This window comes from Falco peregrinus, chromosome 1, assembly GCF_023634155.1.
Source record: "Falco peregrinus isolate bFalPer1 chromosome 1, bFalPer1.pri, whole genome shotgun sequence".
Lineage (NCBI taxonomy): Eukaryota > Metazoa > Chordata > Aves > Falconiformes > Falconidae > Falco > Falco peregrinus.
In genome coordinates, this window is record NC_073721.1 from 28,327,913 (window position 1) to 28,346,573 (window position 18,661).

The 18,661-nt window shown below is 39.3% G+C and overlaps 2 protein-coding genes across 2 annotated transcripts in view; one reads left to right on the plus strand and one right to left on the minus strand.

Moving 5' to 3' along the window:
• Nucleotides 1-6,511, minus strand: part of LOC101919725 (gamma-aminobutyric acid receptor subunit pi-like) — a 47,267-nt gene extending 40,756 nt beyond the window's left edge. Inside the window, exon 1 of the mRNA XM_005238942.4 lies at nt 6,238-6,511. The gene's annotated coding sequence lies outside the window, so the exon portion shown is untranslated. The remainder of the gene's footprint in view (nt 1-6,237) is intronic.
• Nucleotides 6,512-9,180: 2,669 nt separating this feature from the next.
• ENTPD1 (ectonucleoside triphosphate diphosphohydrolase 1) overlaps nt 9,181-18,661 on the plus strand; it is a 57,120-nt gene continuing 47,639 nt past the window's right edge. The window contains exon 1 of the mRNA XM_027788864.2: nt 9,181-9,202. Coding sequence (XP_027644665.1) covers nt 9,196-9,202 — 7 coding nt within the window. The 5' untranslated portion in view covers nt 9,181-9,195. The remainder of the gene's footprint in view (nt 9,203-18,661) is intronic.

An 18,661-nucleotide genomic window follows, 5' to 3' on the forward strand; every position in this document is an offset into this window, starting at 1 on the left:
CAGGAAAGAGAGAATCTCATATCTGTGCAAGAAACATTAATCAAGAGATCTAATTGCCATGTCAACTGGCAGCCCACCACCACAAAGAGACACCACATGCCAGCCAAGGAACAGAATTGGGTAGCTATTGAAATCTTAAGCAGTTTCACAGATAATACCTAAGCTGCATCACTGCTGCATGTGCATACACGCTTACATGCACACAGACATTTTCTTTGCTGTCCTGGTTTTTATGGGGCTTACTGAGCTGGTTTGTTGCATTGAAAAGCCTGCCTCTTGGCATGCTTGCACATCTGGACCTGTCCTTTATTATGTATTTCTTCATCAAACGCTATACACTCACAGCACAATTCCTTCCTGCATATGTAGAACTTATTAACTACTGGTATTTAAAACTAGTTCAGCAGGACCCATTATATTTTCCTCTTTCCTGGAGCCTAGAAAAATATACATAAGCTGTTCTCTGTATGGAATAGAACCATTTGGTTTTATCATACAGACTACATGCTGTCCATATTATTGTGCATATGTTGACACATCCTCGAGTTCTAAACACACCATTAAGTAATTGAGGCGAAGGTAACAAGTATCTGCCCCAGTTTCCCATATGATGAGACAAAGCTTTCTACTTTGGATCAGATTAGGGCTGTAAAATAGTGTCTAATGTTTTGGCATATCTTCTGGGAATTCACTGTTTATTATCTTCAGCATGAGAGGAAAAGTGAATTATGCAAGTTTCACAAACCTCAGACTGAAATGAGATGAGGCAGAGAGCTGGCAGAGGTAGTAGCAGTGTCTTAAAATTCCACTGGAAGTGAATTTTGTGTGAATGAATTAAAGGATGAAATGCCGGTTAAACTGAAGTATCTTATCCACAATGGATGTATGGAAAATACTAAAAAATAAAGACACTGTCATATGCTAGCAGCCATATGCCTGAATTCCCATAGATGCTGTTTCAGGCATCTACAACAGCATGTAGAATTGTCTTAAAATAACTTAAAAAGTTGATAGTGGGTTTATAGTTAGTATAATCTAAATTAGCATTGTAATTGTGTTTGACTTCCAAATCCAAAGTGTTGAATGACAGTATCTTTAAGTGCTTAACTGAGAAGCAGCTAGAAATTCAGGAGGGATTTGGCCGGAGTGCCAAAGCAGTATAACTACCTCCCCTGCTCTGCATTGTCCTATTTGTACTGCCCACTATAACTGCAGCGTAGCCAATGAGCCTATATACAAATTCTTTACTCCATCCTCTGTTTGTTAGATCAGTATGAACCAATTGGAAAGAAAATCATGGAAAGCTGAAAATACTCAGTGGGAGAAAGGGAGTGGATATATGGAAGGCCGACACAAGATAATATTCAGGAACAGAGTGGCAGAGAAGTAAAAAGGAAAAACTCTGACAGGATATGGTCCCACAATGCCACTGTCACTTCCAGATTCTTTATTCAGTCTTCACTCGTACCCTGGCTTTTAGCAAATTGGCACCTGACACTATATTACCAACTTCGTTCGTTTTTACAGTTCTGGGCAGACTTCCTTACTCTTATTTCCAAGTTACATAGGAAATATTTTTTTTATCTCCCTTCAGCTGTGTACAAGTGACAAGTGAAAATAAAGGAAGAGTAAGAAACTTTCGCTCATCACTCAGAAATGCCAACTCCACACAACTGGTTGTCAGTGACTACTGTCAGACAGCATTTTGAGGAATAAAGTGACATGCTATCTGTCTTTGTATCAACCTGGGTGTCTGCCTAGGATAGCCCTAGTTTCATGATGCTTTTTGAGTCTCCCTAAAATATATAGATTGCAAAAGAGAAGAAAATGCAAAGTTTTCACATATTATTTTTCATGTTAAGACTGAGTAATATTGCAGACAGTGCAGCTTGAGTGAAAAGTAGCAAGAGGGGGTTTTTTTGTGAGGCAAATTGGAAGGAAAAAAACCCAGCAGCAGCAAAACTCTGGGTATAACTGGGGAATTGACTGATGAAAGTGGACCAATGTATGTGTCTGCAACCTATTATAAGGGGCACCCTCTTATTTGGCAGAGAAGCTGGCTCTTGGCTTACCAGCTAGCTTGTTTCTAAACCCTAGGCACATCTGATCTTGCTAGCATGGACATAAACCATGCAAAGCCTCCTTGGGCAAGTAAGTAAAGTTAGATTTACTTGGTCCATGGAAAGCAGCTGTCTTGTCATGTTTCCTTTGCAGACAGGCAGTACAAGGGCCATTTGTGGTGACAGAGCTATGTCAGCAATTGAATGGAGGTTAAGTCTCTAGTGCTGATCCATCTAGCAATAGTTCAAAGTGAAATACTGGATTCCAGTTATGCTCCGATGTTCTGATCAATACAGTTGTCACATGTGCCAGGTAATACAAGTAATAGCTGAAAATGTCACTTTCTCACTGGGACACTCAGGAAGCTGCTCCAATCTGTATGTCTTTCTCAAGTGTTTTTGCTCTGAGATGTTTTGATCAAAGATACAGCAGAAGGTGGTCGTATTGTTAAAGTAAGTAGAATGAACTTAAGATTCACCAGAAATTAAAATCTGCTTCTCTGGTTTAGCAAAATGAGCTGTCAGAAAGATTTCAACTAAACATTGCTTATATATGTATAGGGCGTTGTATGAGATTCTTTAAAGAGTGATCCTGAATAAATCTGTATAATGAACAGGTTAATTTTTTCTTTGAAAAAAAATTAGCATAGCAAGATTTCAGACTGTATCAGCAACAACTCAGTGATGTATTTCAATGTCCCAAATAATATATTAAGTAAACATGTAAAATCACTGTCCTCAAAATACACTGGAAGCTCATAAGCTAAGTCAAAGAAATCCACTGTTGCAGCCATTTAAATATTTTTTTTTAGTATCTGTGCTTCTAACCACAAAAGGATTAAAGACTAGCAGTATGGTGCTAATACAGTATTAAGTATACAAATACTGTCTAATTGTTAGAGACATTTGCTTTTCTAGATTGAGGTCTGTATTTCTCACCAAGTTCTCTGCATTATCAATTTCATAAACATCAAAGCCTTAGAGTAACTTACATAACCTATGATAGGATTATTTTATACGCTTATCTGTTGTTGTTTTCACTCTGTGCATTTTAAATAGATTAGTATATCTCTTGGGTTAGCTGGGAAATAATTTAACTGGCAGAGATGTTGTTAATGTTACACAATTTTCCCAGAAAATGAATTTCAGATTTATAACAACTGGGTGCTTAGGATGGCAACACAGTTGTAGGAGTTGCCTTCATGGAATAAGTGTCAGATGCACTACTTCCAACCAGCATAATACTGAACTGAAAGGTTTCAGTGATGTACAGAAATTGATGTAGTAGTAAACATTCAAAGAATAGGTTTTAATAAATGAATGTATTAATGTGACTGCTTAAATATAGCACTCATTACAAGCTCTGTTCATGCCTGTTGAAAAAAACTATAGAAAGTGTGCCACACAGGCTATTTTCTGGTAAAAAAGGCAATGGATTAAATAACTTACCTCCACCTTGTTCCTAAATATACTTTCAGATAGCTGATACAAGTCCAGCAGGTATCAGTGGTGTTTGAGTCATGGTTGATGATTACTGCCATTACTCCAAAGTAATTTGAAGATTGTGAGGTTGGTAATGGTTATTTGTATGTGTATATAGACTTTTACTTAAATCTTTTGCTCTGTACATCCCAGTTCTGCTATCTGTGCAGCTGGACCTCTACATACGTCTGCAAATGTTTGAGTTCCTTTGTACCAAACCACAGGTCTTGAATCTGAGACCTTTACTATCTTTTTTAAGGTCTATGTCAACACCACAAGGTCCTCCCACATGCAATCCCACAGACAGCCAGGGATCACCTTCTGCCACACCAGTATGACAGTCACAAATCACAACCTGCCCCTGTGGCTACCCCAGAGCAGCAAAGAGCAGAGATGTGCTCAGTTCTTATGCACCTTAAAGAAGGAATATGTTTGAGTCAAGTCAAAGAGGCAGGCAACATTCAAATGATTGAAACCTCAAAGGCACCTTAACAAAGGTTTTGACTTTGCAGAAAGGTACAAACAGTTTTCACGTGGCTAACTGATGGCTTGGGTGGTCTCCCATGTCCCAGCTGAGACCTGACAGCCACCTGGGTGAGCACTTTAGGCCCCCAAGTTTCTAAAGGGCACCCACAAGTGTGGGTTGAAAGCAGACACAGTGCTACTGCAGCCCTGATACCACACATCACCGGTTACACAGACCAGGCTCACTTGTTTCTATAGCCCATAGCAAAATGGAGCCATGGTTTTGTTTGGGCACTATCAAAATAGATATGATTAATATAAATAGTTGAAAATCCAGAAAGTTGGACAGAATATGCTGGTTCAGATTAAGTAACAGCTTAATTTGAAAAGACAAGTGAAATCATATCTTTCTGATGCCAGCTTAAATTCTTGTTCCTTATGAAAGTTAACAGAGCTAGAATCTTCTAGCTTTTAACCTGGAGGAGAGTCTCCCCACATAGACCCTGATGTCTGTGAGCTTTCCTCAAGCATTCTCATGTTGTAGAAACTCTTCAGGACCCAAATAATCTGTCCATGTCTTCCCTCCATGCTGCCTCTGGCATGGGAGAATGAGGGACATCTCACTATATGTCACTGAACACATGCTTGAGTCTGTGAGGGGGGAAAAAATAATACCCCTGCAGTAGCAGATTAGACTTAATCATATCAATCTTCTCTCCTCGTTGAGTATTTTGCAATGTGCCTCTCATTTATGACAGAATCAACCCCTTGGTTTGCAATTAATTTTGTTTGCAACTGTGAAGGCTTGCTTGTTTAGGTGGAAAAGGGGAAGAAGGGAGGGAATATGCCCCAATGATGCCTTGTTTTCCATGCAAATTAGGAGTTTGAACCATAGATTTTTCCTGTTTTGACTGTTCTTACATATGCCTGTAAACCTCCAGAAAAAGTATTCTTGGGACACTTAGTCACCAAACAACTATTTGTCAGTTTGATTCAGATCTGTAATTCCTTGCTGAATTAGTAACATGTCCCTGTAACCAGGAGATTACAAACTAACCATTTTGAGCAGCACAACAGGATGAAAGACTGGAGGAGAAAATCAGCTTTCATCACGGTTTGGTTTTTACAATCTAGAAGCTTTTGCATTTGAAATGAACTGACACAAATTAATGCAATTAAAACTACTGAGTAGAAACACATATATTAGTACATGATAATCACAGGAAGAAATGCTTTAATTGTACTGCCACACAAAAATGTGAATGTTCTCAGTGTCCTGGGCTCAGGATTTTTGCATGCTTTTGTACCTGCTAGGGCTGAAGTCAGAGGTGTTACTCTGAGGTGTGGAACTGAGCTCAAAGTCAGCAGGAGCTCAGCCTGAGAGGAAATCACAACAGGGGCTTTGAAAGTATGTTGCATTTTTCAAGCAAACATGTATTTATTTCTTTTTCACTAATGCAGATTTAACTAACTAACATGTGCTAAGTGCATGACTTTCAGAGTCTTCCTTTTCTTTAAATACATACTGCTTTACCTTTATTCTATGACAGTCATTAGAATTACCTGGAGTTGTGTCATGATGAAGAGCACCTTTAATAATCCTATTTAGACAGTTTGAATAGACATTGAAGTGATGTCTATAGGCAAGTGATTTTTTTTATAATTAGAAAAAAACTGCTAGAGAAATAAAATGCTTTAAATATTTACTTTCATCATGACTCAATGCCCAATAGCAGGTTTAATCTACGTGATCTATTGTCATTCAAACATTGTACACCTTTTTAAGTACTGGCACATTGTTCATCTACATATTCACCTGAGGCGAGATGTGCAGATTTGACCAGGAGCTGGGGGAAAATGGAAGCTGCTGCTTAGATTATCTTTTTGGGAGAAGTTTCTCCATATGCCATTCGCTGTTTTTAAGAACAAGTTTTTGCAGGCTTTTGGGGGGGAAACTCACTTCTCAGATTTATTTCATTAATACCAATTTGAGTTATTCTGTGCTATTTTAATCCAGCAGAACGTATCTTAGTAATACTTCAGAGGTATTACTATGGGAGGAAAAATTAACATTAAAAAAAAAAAAAACAATTAAGAAAAAAAAACAAACAGTTGAGCAGAGGCGGGAGGGATGAAGAGGGAAGGCAGGAGCGCCCCCGGGAAAGGAGCGGTGCTGGGACAGGCTGCCGGCCGGAGGGTGCCGCGCTCCCCGAGGACCATCGCACCTTACCTGCAGCCGGGGCCGGGGCCGCGGCCCCTCCGCGGCGGCGGGCGCAGGACGGAGCGCGGCGGCCGCCTCCGAGCAGCCTCGCAGCCGGCCGAGGACTGCGGGGGCGCCGCGCCGGCGGACCGAGGGTTCGAGCCCGCCCACGGCCAGGGGTGGGCGGCAGTGGCAGAAGGCCCCCCCCGCTGTCGCCTAGCTGGAGCCCCCATGGGTGCCTCTAAGCAGCATTGTCCCTTCCCTGCCACTCCTCCATACACCTCTTTTCATCGTTCATACACTCCTTTTCAGTTTCTAATGCATTTGAGGGAAACAGTGCTGTTCGGGGATCCCTGCCAGACAAACGCCAGTGGCAGCTCTTCCCGCTGCTTTTTGGCCGTGCCTCCGACAGAATTTGCACGAACCTTCGTGCTTATCTGCCTTGTTTTCCTTCGTGCAAGTGTCACACCCCGACCGCCCTGGGTAGAAATGTCCACCCTTGCTCTCCATTTGATGTGGGACTGTTCTGGGTGTCTTTGGGAAACACATCTCGGGTGTTTCTTAGGAGTGACTGGAAGCAAGCTGTTAGGTTCCTGGGTGTTACGTTCCTGACGGACCTCTCGCTTCAGGAGCTGTCCGAAGCTTGTGGATAAGGTACCGCCTTCCCTGGGGAAACACCGTTGCACACCACACAAGACTAAGGAAAGCACCTAAGGAATGTGATTTCCAGTCCAGACTGTCTTAGGGCAAGGAACTTCTGACAGAGTTTAAGATCTGCTGTCAGAAATCATTGCGTGTAGCTGGTATATGAGGAAAAGGTGGAGGGGTGAGAATCCTTCCTGTCAGGGTCACTATCACCAGTACTAAAATATGGGATGGTCCAGGCTGTGAAGAAGAAGAAAGAAGACAATTTTGACTACTTCAGTTTCAATTATTAGTGCTGATTTTGGGGAAGACTTGACAACTGTTGAGGAAGGGAAAGGTTGAGAGGTCCTGACACTGCATCTTCCAGCAGTAAGGACCCTCAGATCCTTCCTAGCACATGCTAGTCTCTGTCCCGGTCAGAAGTAAGTGTGCGTGTTTGCTTCTTCATAGAATCATTTTGGTTGGAAGGGACCATTAAAGGTCACCTAGTCCACCCCCCTGCAATGAGCAGGGACATCTTCAGCAGGATCAGTGCTCAGAGCCCTGTGCAACCCAGCCTTAAATGTTTCCAGGGATGGGCCTTCTACTACCTCTCTGGGCGACCTGTTCCAGTGTTTCACCACCCTCACCATAAAAAATGTCTTCCTTACATCTATCCTGAATCTACCCTTTTGTATTTTAAAACCATTACTGCTTGTACTTTTTCTTAATTTTATCTTCACATTGGTTAGTGACATGTTGTTACAAGAGACTACTTTAATGCCACGTGCCTACTGTGACAGTGCTGGAAGCTCCCCTCAGGCTACACAATGTGGAAAGGTCTCAGGCCCTAAATAAGAGAGGAAAACCACATTTTTCCATAACAAAAAATGAAGCATGTTTCCCTACTGTTGTATGCCTTTCTGCTACTGTTATTGCCTAAAGCTCTTCTTACTGCATCTATGGGCAGAAGAAATTGGAGAAACATAAAATCCTATATTCCCTGCAAACGCTGAATGCTGATCCAATTATAAGTCAAGAGTATGTGCTAAGAATGTCTGCTCTGGGGTATTCCCTGTTTCCCTCCCCCCGCCCCCCCCCCCCCCCCCCCCCATCTCATTTGAACAGTCTGTCTAACTGTAACATGTATATTGTTTATCTTTCTTTCATCATTCAAGCAGAAAGAAGCTTGAAACCTAGTGGAAAAAAAATCCCTGATTGTTTCTATTGCAGAACAGCTGCAAGTGGGAGAATCGGCAAGTTTGGTCCCATGTGGCATTTCATAGCGTTAGAACTGAGAAAACAGCCTTGAAGACAATTCTATTGCCAACTGGCATAGAATTAATGCTGATGTTTTTTTACTATTCCCAGCAGTACTCCAAACACAAGTTACATCTAATGGACAGTATCAGAAATCCTGAAATTTCTAGGGATCTCTTTCTACCTACTTCTTAATATCTATTTCAAGTACCTGCTAATTGCAAGTCATAATTTAACTAGAATGAAAATACTTTGTCTGAGAGCTCAAAGCATCAGTGTGCTGTTGCCCATTGCAGTTCACAGTGTTCAAGTGGAGGACTCTGAAAAATGTCTTAAGAAACTGGGAATTCAGCCCTTGTCTGAATTTCAAGGCTCTAAGGCAGTTATGATGCATTTGAAAATCTTGGGCAGCGCACATCCTGCTCTCCATACAAGAGCCCTGAGCAGTGGCAGTCACTGGAACTCAAATCACCTGCAACAGCACCTGGGCCACGAGCAGTGTGGTGCTGTCTATTGGAGACAAGCAAGTGAACAGCACTTGAAATTAATTACAATGGCTTGTAATATTAAGGCTGTTAGTAAAACCTGTTAATATAAAGCTAAATATTATGCTGGTTTCTTCTAAAGCTTATACTGGTCCTTCAGAGTGCCAATGGTTCTCAGTTTATTAATTTTCCGTTGGGGCTATTGCATTCTCAGCAAGGACTATACTACTTTAGGAGCAACTGGCTAGTGTGAGCCTGTCCCCATGCACAGCAGCAGACCTGCCCTGTCACCTCAAGAGCCAGCTCCTGTCAAGCTTTGGCCCCCTTTGCACTCCCTGCAGCGGTGGAACCACTGAGGCACCAAACCAGCCACCTGCCCTTGAGCTAGTCCCAGAAGGGGACGGCTCAATTATTAACCCAAAGCTTAAGTCTTTGAATAGAGCCATTCATCGGTTGGAAAATCAGCTGACTCCATCCTCAGGCTGGCAAAGAGTAATGAAATTGTTTCAGAGAACAACTTGCAGAAAAGACTCCTTGAACACAAAAAATCTGGATGTCCACAGTAAGAAATAGTTTAACTCCTCTGTGCATTTAGACCTCTGCATCTGTATGGAAGCCCATGTTGGGTAAGTTGATTTATTTTTTTTTTAGTAGATATTCCTTACAGTTTGTGATCTCAGAGGGTAATTGTAACATCCGCAGCACTGGTTAAACAGCATTGCAATCTGTAATGACTTTCAATAGCTGTAATGCTATTATAATAGATAATAGAAAAGATAGTGAACTTCTCCAGGAATCCCTGGGATACCAGATAAGTTAAATTCTGATCAGCAGGCTGGCTGTGAGATTTTAGGTGTTTGAACTGCTTGCCTAATAACACATAACCCTTATAAGGCAATATTAGCATTACCACTTAAATATCCTATTGATACATGAAATGTTTGGTAATGTGGTGTACCATAAACAAAAATGGCCCATTTTTAATTTGATTATGTTGACATTTAGTCAACATTATTTTGGACATACTACTGTAAGTACAAATGCTTGGAATACTGACCAAATCAGTTCTGAATAAATGCAGTGTTGAGCGAGGACCTGAAAATGAGACCAAATACTACAGTTTTGTATCTAAGCTAAATGCAAAGCAAAAAGTGAGAAAATACCCACTGATCTATAGATTTGATTTAAATCTTCCCATTTTAATGAGGCAAAAGGTAATACCAATGCTGGGGACTTTCAAAATCTGCTAATAGACTGTTGATTTGAAATTATTATAAACAGTTCTATATCATTATTCTACCTCATTATATCATATCCAGCGAATGTAATGGAAAGCATGAAAATAACACCATAAAATGTGCTCCATCTTTAGAATTCTTCAGGAAAAATAAGTTTTCTGATTACTATAAATTATGTGGGAATTAGAGGATGAGTCAATTAGTGTTCTCATACCTGGTAAGGTCTACTCCTAAGCAGGAATGCTTGTCCATGAAAGTCTACATTCTTACAGCTACTGCAGACTGCATGAACAGAACCATAGTTGCATTTTAAATTATTATAACACTACTCAGTGACCTGAGGGCTACATACACTGCAATCACTCCAGATTATTTGGGCAGAAAATAATGAAAATATAAAATAGCTCAAATTTAAGAGTTCTTATCTTCCTTCTTTGTATCTTGTTGACCAGTCGCACAACAAATTCTTCGAATGTTACTGCTAGCAAGTCACACTTACATAAAGCACAATCATTTTTTATGAAGTATTGGATGTCTTCATTTTATTTTAAACCCATCTTGGGTTGAAATTATTCTCTTCTTGATAAGCTTTTACTTGTCAAGTGAACTTATTTCACTACTTGCTGCTTTTTTCCACTGAAGTCACTGAGGCTTAATGACTTATTTTAATGTTCATCTGACCTCTTGTAGCATTACTCATATGCTGAAATCAAAGCATGTTCTTACTGAAATTGGGGTCTCCTACCTCACTGCTCAGTCTGGAGCATGATGGCTCTGTTACCTTGAGAGATGCTGTTATAGGCAGCCAGAATGCATCTTGCACCCGAACATCTTCAGCTCAGGTCATGGCTTTCGGGCATGATGCTACCCTTTACTCTCCCCATGTAGTGACAAAGCACTCCAGGGCAAAACCTCCCTGGAAGCAAGGCACTTTCATCTAAAACCTGTTTCTTCAAAGGTTGTTTTGAGAAGCAAATATTTTTGGTTGTATTACTTGTCAGTTGATTCATAACAGCAAGGCTGCATTTGTCATAGCTTTGTTAGCTCTTACTACACTATTGAGTATGTCCGGGTGTTGGCTTTAATGAAGTACATATGTTTCCATTATACACAAAATAATGTCAATACTCAAGAATTAGATTAAATGAGTGAGAAAGCTGAGATGAAGCCAGTGGATTTGATTACCTTGGGTAATTGATTTTCTTTGTATGATATTGTCAATGCCTGAAAGGCCAGGTGGATTAACTGAGCCTATCAAGAACAGGCAGGCTTGTGTTAGTCTTGCATCATATACAGTTTTCCAGTTTATTATCAATAGGATAGTGTAAATGTGTAAACCTATGGTTGGGATGTCTCCTACTGTTTTGAAAGACTTAGTTTGATAGGTGTGGTTTTTACTGGCCTGAAATGCTCACTTTTCATCATGTACCTGTTCAGCTATCAATAACACAAAGCCTCCAACAAATGCGCTATTGAGACATCAAGAAGCAATTTTCACAATTCCCCGTTACCACAGACAGCTGTGCAGGCACTAATGATATGTATCGTGAGCTCTCTGACCTGGCTATTATATAGGGTAAGATAAATACACTGGAGTATAATTGGCAAGCCCCAGTTTTAAGCAGGACCAGGAAAACCTGTGAGGCACCAGGCTCACTTAAATTGTTCAACCAGACAAATTTGCTGAGTTGCTATTGTATAATCCTAGAAGTAAAGCCAAATTGCTGGGAGAGGGTTGGCCTGTCCTCAAGGAGAAGCTGGATGGGTTACTGGACCTTTCCTATGTTTCCTCATGAAAGAAGTGGGGCTTTTCCAACAACTACTTTCTCCCGACCATGCTCAGTCTACCTAAAGGTGACACCAATGTCCGTGAATGTAATGATCATCTTTTCATCCTCAATTTTGCATGAGATATACTAGAAACTGTAAGAATTAATACATCAATTTTGTTTGTTAAGCCTTACCTGATACATGATCTGAGCAAAGCTAAAAGAACTGATGGTGTAATACCAAAACTCTGCTTTGACAGAAAAGACTTTCCAGTCCAAATGGGATGGCACTGTGCCCTGACCACATACCACATGGCCCTTCTGTTTATGGTTTAGTTTATTCTGCTGTACTCTGTATCAATGTTACGTGACATTAGAGAGCCAAAACTGAGGGAGACCTTGCAAAACAAACAAAAATTTCTCTTGCTTGTAAAAAGAAGTAACTTATTTTGCTTCCTCCTCCATTTTCAGCACTGTATTATACACAAAAGAGTTCCTACTATTAATGTACTCTTAACAGTTTTTAAAGCATACTGAAGAAACTATTAGGACAAATTTTGTTTCTATAGCTGGCTCTGCACTAACCCCATAATCTAACTCCTACTTGTTTTAAATGTAGACTTCAGTGTGCTGTTTATTAAGGCTTAGTAGCTACTTATAAACACAAAATGGATTCACAGTTATTTATTTTAAAAATTAGTTACGAACATGGAGAAAGTATTTCTAACAGACACTTACCAGGCTTTCACTTACTGTAAAATTATACAAGGAGAATAATAGCAAGGCATAATAGCTTCTTAAATGTCACTTGAATTACCTTAGTTTTATCAACTGTAATGCTCGCTTCTGTCTGCCTTATGAATATGCTGTATATGAACCCCATTATGTAGAAATATGAACTCATAAAGAGTATTTAGACCAATAGAAGTTAAACTTTCTAGAAGCTCATTTTAAGTAGATGATTACAATGAGGGTTTTTTTGATTGGGAATAACTCGTCGTAAGAGTGTCAGCTTTAGAGCAAAATTTCCAAGAAAAAAAAGTTTTAAGTTTTACTTAGAGTAATTATACACTCAAAATAAGCTGTGTGGCCCTTCCTAGGAGTTTGGTGAGGGGAAAATCGGAAATGTCCAGACAAAGGTGGTGATGCACGTTTTTCACCAGCTGCCTCAGTAGCCCTTTGCAGGACACAAGCAATCTATGCAGCATTAAATGGCTACTACAGCTTGCAGTAGGCAGGGCGATGCAGTCCAGGCAGGGTTAGAGGAACACAACAGTGGAAAAATCTTAGATGATGAGTCCTGTCTTCATAAGACAAAACAGCATAGGACTTTTTCATTTTTATCGCTAGTCCGTATTTCAATCCCTGCATTCCTGGAGGTATTTAGATTGATATCTTCAGGTCCCTGTAAAGAAATGGGCATCCTGATGTTCTGGCCTTCCTCAGGCTGACTCACTTGTGTAATGGGTGCAGGTCACATACCTCAATGTCTGCAATGAAATTGCAGATGACAGAGCTAGTTGGCAAGATAATGGAATAAATGCAGAATATCAGACTAGGTTTCCAGTCCCAATCCTGAATATCCGTGTTCTAAAAACTTCAGAGGCTGACACATTGCTATCATAGCTTAACATATCTGATCTTCAGGTCATGAAAGAGGATTTCCTCATGTTCCTATTTAAGTCAGGAATAAAACTTTAATCTGTGTAACAACATTCCTTATTTTCACAGGAAAACTTATCTACATCGTTCTGGGGGCTAAAGAGTTTTAAATTGCAAAAAGACCATGTGAGAAGTGTGTGTTTATGCTCAAATAATTTTTCATTTTCCCCAGGAATGCATGAGCAGTTGTTTTAATTCAAAAGAGATAATACTTGTCTGATCTTTCAAACAAGAAGAAAAAATAATTCTGAGAACAGAAAATGCCGAAGGCAGTTTAAAGTGTTATAGATATACATGACATACAAAAATCTGGTGAAAGTTAATGCAAGTCAACATCTACAGTGGTATTAAATGCCACATTGATTCAAAATCACGCAATAATTGATGAAATAGGAATGAATTATCTTCAGTTTCTCTTTTAATGAACTCAGCATTTGGTTCAGGCTTACTAAATGAACAGTCCTTGGGATGTGAAGTGCTGAGGCTCAGATGCTAAAAACAACATCACTTTTTAGAAGTTTGTGTGGTTTTAGTGTATTCCAAATGCTAATCCTTTTTTAGCTTGGTTTGTAGTTTGGGTTTTGTTACTCTGTAGCACTGCTGTTGTCCTGCATGCTGCTTCTGTTCTCCTCTTTAAGTGTATTATACTGGACACTTGGAATTTGAATCAGAAATCACCCTTTAATACTTCAAGTTATACAATTTTTATTAATCTCCTAGTCTGGTTTACACTGTTCTAGCAAAGTAATAAAGTTGTATACAGTCAATTTTACAATCTAATTCCCAGGCCCTAGGAATACCATGGCTTTGCATTAAAGGGGGACCCTGGAGCCTGGAAAACCAAGTTAGTTGGGCAAAATGTTCTGCCATTGGGTCTGGGCTGACAGTAAGCAGCTGGAAAACAGGAATTGTATGTAATGCTTAACTTACGAGGAGTGGGATTATGAAAACACAGTTCCTGTACCTGGCCTGTGGCTCCAGCCTCTGGTGTCCAAACAGGTGCCTGGGCTGATGCTTTGCCCTGTGCCTGAGGTATCATCAGCTCTCCCCTGGAGCCTGCGTGGTTCAAGGGCAGGGTAAAGTTAGGTTCAGGATTCTGCTTTTCTTCTGGGAAGAAGGTAGCTGATCTGATCTACACAAAAATATGTAATTTTTCCCATGTTTATTTGCATGAAACTTTAATTCAATATATTTGAGAGTAATTATCTATCAAACCTGAGACAAATTATTAAATGCATTCAAAAGTAATTAGTTGGGAACTCACAGCCTAATATATTGGCATATGTGTGTGCATATACCATATCCTTTATTTCCCTAAGCAACCAGAATGAAAAAGAACTCAAAGTTGCAGAATTAATGATTTTAACAGTGAAATAAAGCAGTTAATGCTTTGTCAGCTTTGTAACGACAGTGTGATTGCACAATGTCTAGTCTCTTGACAATGCAGAATGAAATGTGATAACTTTAATAGCTAATGTGCTATTAAATAAATAGCTAATAACATAAATAGCTAATGACATTTTTGAAGAAGCTTCAGGTTTATCTCTGAAGTAAAAAAAACTCAGGAATTTTATTAAAAAGTAGAAAAAGTTATTACACTTTGTACAGCTAAAACATAAAGGAAAGGTAACTTTTTTAGCTAATCAGTTCTGCAATAGATGTTCTTCTGTAGTTTAGTTATTGAATAATATATTGACTAAAAGCACTTTTGGTAGCTGTGAAACTTGAAATTTGAAATTTTGCCTCCTGGAGGTGAATATGGAATACTGTCTGCTTTCTGTGAATAAAAGCTACTTAAATTATTTCATCTGCTGCCGTCATGTAAAACAGCAATTTTTAAGGAAAATATCATTTACAGTACTTTAATATATTTTAGGTCTATAATATAATACAGGTATGAAATGGGAGGAGTTTGGCCCAAGCTGCAATTCTAGTTTACTCTGTTCTGCCAGTTTTCTTACTGGCTATTGTTTTTCTGATCAACTTGTAAGACAGAAATACGAAAAGAAAATGAAAATGTGAGTTCTGACCAAAAATATTTTTGTAATATCACACTCTTATTCATAGATTACACCTCTGACACTGCTATGTATCTGCCTGTGTCTTACTGAAGAGTCTCAAATGTTCATTAGAGAGCAAAGCAGACATAAGTGTGAACAGAAATCAGGTCTGTACAGGCACTACTCTTTGCCCTGAAATGTAACGATTGAATAGAGAAATATACAGAGTGCAGGGTGGAAAAGGGATATAGGCTTGAAATAAGTGGAAGTTACTAAACGTTTCTGAAACCACAGGGTTTGTACTTCTTTATAAGTGTTGGCACATACTGAAGTGAATGAGAAATCACAGTTAATTCCAAGATGAATACTTCAATTAAAACATGTGCTCTGCTGAACTGGTGCAAGTTATCTGAAAAGTAAGGTTATATATAGTATTTAAATTACATAGGATAATGATTTCTAAAGTGTACGTTATGTCAGCAAAACATCTAGTGTAATGTTTTATTATCAAATATATACTATACAATACTGGTTTTCCTGGATGCCTGTTTCCATATGCTTATACAATGGAAAAAGAAGAGTCAGTTCTGACTTATTTTCAATCACTGTGTGTTTATGAAAAAGACGTGTCAAAGCTGTTTGTTGGAGATTACGACAGACTACTTGGCACTGCAATTGCTCCTCAGTTCATCAGTACCTCTTGTCTTCCCATATCCACGAGCAGCCTGAGCAGACCACAGCAAGCTTTACTGCTGCAGGTGCTTCAACTTTTTATTCCCTGATGTGCAATGCTTATGGTAGCGATGCACACGGTGGGTGGGTGGGAGATGGGGCTATTATGCACTGAAAGCAAATTCAAGATGATTTTCTCCTTTCCCTTTTGAAAGGATGATGATTTGCTGTTCCTGCTGAGGGTGGCAGTGTGGTACCATCCTCAAACCCCGGGAAACTTGTACTGCTTCAGCAGCCTTTCAGATTTTGCAGGGCCAAGGTGCTCCCCCCTGCAGCATCCCAGCCTGGGACACGGGCTCGCACAGTCACAGACCGGTGTAGCAAGGCCTGATGCAGGTGAGGTGCACACAGCAGTGTCTGTACATAACCATTAAAAAACAAAAGCTGTTGATGAGAAAGACTGACTAAGGCAAGTTGTGTGGGGATTACTCTCACCAGGGATGGTAAGGGTAAATTCCAAGCCCAGGAAAAGATCAGTTGTTCTAGCTTTTAAGGAACATGCCTCGGCAGAGGAGCCAGTGGATATAAGTGAATGTAAGACAGCGGATATCAAACATAAGTTTTACTGACTTGGGAGCCGTGAAGAGCCTGAGGTCGGCACGCTGACACACGTAACCAGCTAGTGTATGGTTTATACAGAACGTTGCCACACCTGTGTTCAACATGTTTAATATACCTGCAGGAACAGGACAGATGACGAGCTGCTGACGCAAAGTTATTTAATAACCATGGACTGATGCTGTAAATGTGGAGTAACGTAAAATTTGAACCTTTCTCTACAGCATTGACTGCTGATGAGTTCGGTTTGTGGCCAACGTTACTTACAGGTGCAATGGCTTATTTCAGTCAGGAGCTTTATATAACAAAGTTATTTCCTTGTAGCTGTGTTTACATACCCCTATATAACCAGCTCCCTCTGTTCCATTGATGACTCTGCTTGCTTGAATGTTGGTAGGTGTTCAGGTAGTTCAGCGTGGGATTTCTATCTTTGTAAACACTGTAGGAAACTGGATAAGTTATGCAGTACAAACGGTTAATGTGTTGTTAAAAGTTTCTTTAACTTAGCATGAAAAAAGTGAAATTAACCTTTCCGTCTTTAATCATTAAAAGACTGCCTAAGCTATGGGGAAAAAAATTACATCATTTAGATTTTAGTGGCTATCACTTGAAATGAAACTACTAATTACAGAAGCTCTACTACAAAACTCATTTATCATTATCATTTTATCATTTAACTTCTCCCCATGATAGCATCTCTAAGATATAATAAAATTGGCTTCTTTTCTCATATATTCTTGTGAGAGTTTCCAGAAACAGTGCATTTGCACTTCTTTATTTTGAAGGGAAATTGAGACAATGATTAATGTCAGAAAGTTAGCGTAATAAACTCAAGTAGGGAAAATGCAACTCACTGAATATTTAGGGCCCTGTATAGGCAACTTTCTTCAGTGATTTAATGTAAGTGAAAATTCAAAAGCAACAGAACTGCAGCCTTGGAAATACGCTGTAAAATTTAAGCCCTTCAAGGAAACTTACCAAAGTTGGGGGAGCTATTTATTTGTTTAAATAATAAATTTAACAATTAAACATTGGAATTTCAAATGATAGTGTTAAACCTTAAAGAGACACTTTCTTCAAGTTATATCGTTCTGGGGTTTTTTTAGATTTTTGCTAAACTGGTCTGGATTTGTTACTGTGATAAAGATTTTTCTGACATATTAATTGCATTCAAACTTGCACACTGTACCTTACTAGAGTGTGTGAAGTTAAACACAGCATACTGGCATAAAAACCCCTGGAAGCTGCACAGTAAAAATGTTCACAGGCTGAAGGGAACAGACTAGGAATAAGGTTAAGGTTAAAAAAAAAAAAAAAAAAAAGTACTTGCATGTAATTAATATTTATTTATATTGTTAGGTTTAAACCAGGTCTTTAGCACTATTTCTACATTTGTACACTACATACACAAATCGTTGTGAGTGCCAATGCTGTGTATGCTGGCCAAGTTGTGTTTAGGCGGTGGAATTATTAATGCACCACTTGTAGTCAAGAGACCGAAGATCTCAAAGCCTTCCCATCATGGTACTGGCAGAGTTCTGCCCAGTGTTGCCATACTGGGGGAGCTCTCTACCGGAGGCTGGAGTGTTGCTAACATGTCAGTAGCAAGATCATAAAATTATTAGCCAGAGCAAATATTTTGATTAAAACTTGCATTGCTTAAACCAGCATATTGGTGGGAAAAAAATAATATATTTTTTTAAAGCCAAAAAATTATGGCTGAAAAATTAGTTTGTGAAGTAGTTAACTGGCATGCCCGATGTCACCATGGGGCACTCTAAATCATTGCCTCACTCTTATATGCACATCTTCTGGTGACTCTTACTTTAAATAAGCTTTATTATTGTATTCAGTCTGCAATATTAATATCTAGTCACTACAGTAAAACCTATGAACATAACTCAGTCTTACTACTTTTTTTCATGGAGAATTAGTGTTTTGGCATAGTGCATATCAAAGAAGTTTTGAATGCGAGTTAAACAAATCTTGGAGCACACAGAAGTAAGTTAGCATTCAGCTACCAACAGCTTTTAAATATCTCAGAATACTGGGTTTTCTTCTATTTAGAAATGTTTTATTTGGAAAACTTTTTGCTAACCACCTCTCTCAGCCTTAAGTCACCCCAG